This window comes from Oncorhynchus gorbuscha, unplaced genomic scaffold, assembly GCF_021184085.1.
Source record: "Oncorhynchus gorbuscha isolate QuinsamMale2020 ecotype Even-year unplaced genomic scaffold, OgorEven_v1.0 Un_scaffold_8143, whole genome shotgun sequence".
Classification (NCBI taxonomy): domain Eukaryota; kingdom Metazoa; phylum Chordata; class Actinopteri; order Salmoniformes; family Salmonidae; genus Oncorhynchus; species Oncorhynchus gorbuscha.
Window position 1 is genome coordinate 10001 of NW_025751383.1, and position 3068 is coordinate 13068.

Here is a 3068-nt window from a genome sequence, read left to right on the forward strand (position 1 = left end):
TGACCTCCGTCAGCTCTCGCTGGACCAGAACCCCCCTCCGCTACCCCTCAGACCCAGGTAACTACCCCCTCTGACCCCGGTAACTACCTCCTCAGACCCCGGTAACGACCTCCTCAGACCCCGGTAACTGCCTCCTCAGACCCCGGTAACTGCCTCCTCAGACCCTCGGTAACGACCTCCTCAGACCCAGGCACGACCCCAGACCAGTAACGACCCCCTGCACCCAGGTAACGACCCCCTCAGACCCAGGTAAGACTCCTCAGACCTAGGGTAACACCCTCAGACCCAGGTAACGACCCTCAGGTAAGACCTAGGTAGACCTAGGTAACCTCCTCCTCCCCGGGTAACTCAGAGCCAGGTGGAGAGTGATGGTAACCTTCTCTCTGTGGCCAGGTGAGAGTGATGGTAACCCTCTCTCTGTGGCCAGGTGGATCTCAGAGCCAGGTGAGAGTGATGGTAACCCTTTCTCTGTGGCCAGGTGAGAGTGATGGTAACCCTCTCTCTGTGGCCAGGTGAGAGTGATGGTAACCCTCTCTCTGTGGCCAGGTGAGAGTGATGGTAACCCTCTCTCTGTGGCCAGGTGAGAGTGATGGTAACCCTCTCTATTTGGCCAGGTGGATCTCAGAGCCAGGTGAGAGTGATGGTAACCCTCTCTCTGTGGCCAGGTGGATCTCAGAGCCAGGTGAGAGTGATGGTAACCCTCTCTCTGTGGCCAGGTGAGAGTGATGGTAACCCTCTCTGTGGCCAGGTGAGAGTGATGGTAACCCTCTCTCTGTGGCCAGGTGGATCTCAGAGCCAGGTGAGAGTGATGGTAACCCTCTCTCTGTGGCCAGGTGAGAGTGATGGTAACCCTCTCTATTTGGCCAGGTGGATCTCAGAGCCAGGTGAGAGTGATGGTAACCCTCTCTCTGTGGCCAGGTGGATCTCAGAGCCAGGTGAGAGTGATGGTAACCCTCTCTATTTGGCCAGGTGGATCTCAGAGCCAGGTGAGAGTGATGGTAACCCTCTCTCTGTGGCCAGGTGAGAGTGATGGTAACCCTCTCTATTTGGCCAGGTGGATCTCAGAGCCAGGTGAGAGTGATGGTAACCCTCTCTCTGTGGCCAGGTGAGAGTGATGGTAACCCTCTCTCTCTGTGGCCAGGTGGATCTCAGAGCCAGGTGAGAGTGATGGTAAACCTCTACTCAGAGTTCCACAGACTGACTTGGGTCTCCCTGTCTCCCTAGCAACGCTCCACCCATGCCCCCTGGCAGGAAGCTCAGCCATCGCCGCAGCAACCTCCAATTGAACGATGCTGTGGATAAAGTGGTTGATTGCAGCAACATCTACGGCATCTCAGGTTGACCAAAATTCAGAAAACACTTCTAGAAAAGAGACAGCTACTGTACATGTTATAAAGACTGATGTACTGACTCTTCTACCTATCCTCCCTCTCTATCCTATCTTCCATCTCTCTATCCCATCTTCCTCTCTCTCCCCATCTTCTCTCTCTCCCCATCTTCCCCTCTCTCTACCCATCCTCCCTCTCTATCCCATCTTCCCTCTCTATCCCATCCTCCTCTCTCTATCCTATCTTCCATCTTCTATCCCATCTTCCCTCTCTCTCCCCATCTTCCCTCTCTCTCCCCATCTTCTCTCTCTCTCCCCATCTTCTCTCTCTCCCCATCTTCTCCCTCTCTACCCATCCTCCCCTCTCTATCCCATCTTCCCTCTCTCAACCTATCCTCCCTCTCTCAACCTATCCTCCCTCTCTATCCCATCTTCCTCTCTCTATCCCATCCTCTCTCTACCCATCCTCCTCTCTATCCCATCTTCCCTCTCTCCCCATCCTCCCTCTCTACCTATCCTCCCTCTCTCAACCTATCCTCCCTCTCTCAACCTATCTTCCTCTCTATCCCATCTTCCTCTCTATCCCATCTTCCTCTCTATCCCATCTTCCCTCTCTATCCCATCTTCCTCTATCCCATCTTCCCTCTCTCCCCATCTTCCTCTCTCTCCCCATCTTCCCTCTCTCCCATCTTCCCTCTCTACCTATCCCCCATCTCTCTACCTATCCCCCATCTCTCTGTCCTCCCTCTCTTTACCTATCCTCCTCTCTATCCCCCCTCTCTATCCCATCCTCCCTCTCTCTACCTATCCTCCTTCTCTATCCTCCTCTCTATCCCCCCTCTCTATCCCATCCTCCTCTCTCTACCCATCCTCCCTCTCTACCCATCCTCCTCTCTCTACCCATCCTCCTCTCTCTACCCATCCTCTCTCTCTACCTATCCTCCCTCTACCATCCTCCCTCTTCCCCCATCTTCCCTCTCTCCCCATCCTCTCTCTTACCCATCCTCCCTTTCTCTCCCCATCCTCCCTCTCCTCCCCCATCTTCCTCTCTCCCCATCTTCCCTCTCTCTACCTATCCCCCCATCTCTACCTATCCCCCATCTCTCTATCCTCCCTCTCTCTACCTATCCTCCCTCCTCTACCTATCCTCCCTCTACCCATCCTCCCTCTCTATCCCATCTTTCCTCTCTCTATCCCATCCTCCCTCTCTCTATCCTATCTTCCATCTCTCTATCCCATCTTCCCTCTCTCCCCATCTTCCCTCTCTCCCCCATCTTCTCTCTCTCCTCCCCATCTTCCCTCTCTACCCATCCTCCTCTCTATCCCATCTTCCTCTCTCAACCTATCCTCCCCTCTCTATCCCATCTTCCTCTCTATCCCATCCTCCCTCTCTCTACCCATCCTCCCTCTCTATCCCATCTTCCCCCTCTCTCCCATCCTCCCTCTCTCTACCCATCCTCCCTCTCTCAACCTATCCTCCCTTCTCTCAACCTATCTTCCCTCTCTATCCCATCTTCTCTCTATCCCATCTTCCCTCTCTATCCCATCTTCCCTCTATCCCATCTTCCCTCTCTATCCCATCTTCCTCCCTCCCCCATCTTCCTCTCTTCTCTCCCCATCCTCCCTCTCTCTACCTATCCTCCCTCTCTCAACCTATCCTCCTCTCTCAACCTATCTTCCTCTCTATCCCATCTTCCCTCTCTATCCCATCTTCCTCTCTATCCCATCTTCCCTTCCTCAT

General features: G+C 54.1%; 1 protein-coding gene and 1 long non-coding RNA gene across 2 annotated transcripts in view; both read left to right on the top strand.

Annotated features, from left to right (window-relative positions):
* The window catches only part of LOC124029906 (multivesicular body subunit 12A-like), a 7099-nt gene extending 5727 nt beyond the window's left edge, over positions 1–1372 (top strand). The window contains exons 5-6 of the mRNA XM_046341460.1: positions 1–57; positions 1225–1372. The exon at positions 1–57 is cut by the window's left edge and continues 84 nt beyond it. Of these exons, the coding sequence (XP_046197416.1) occupies positions 1–57; positions 1225–1342 (175 nt within the window). The 3' untranslated portion in view covers positions 1343–1372. The remainder of the gene's footprint in view (positions 58–1224) is intronic.
* Positions 421–1218, top strand: LOC124029907. Its single transcript, XR_006837863.1, has 3 exons — positions 421–444; positions 547–614; positions 666–1218. It is a non-coding gene; the product is annotated as an uncharacterized LOC124029907 (long non-coding RNA).
* Positions 1373–3068: the final 1696 nt, after the last annotated feature.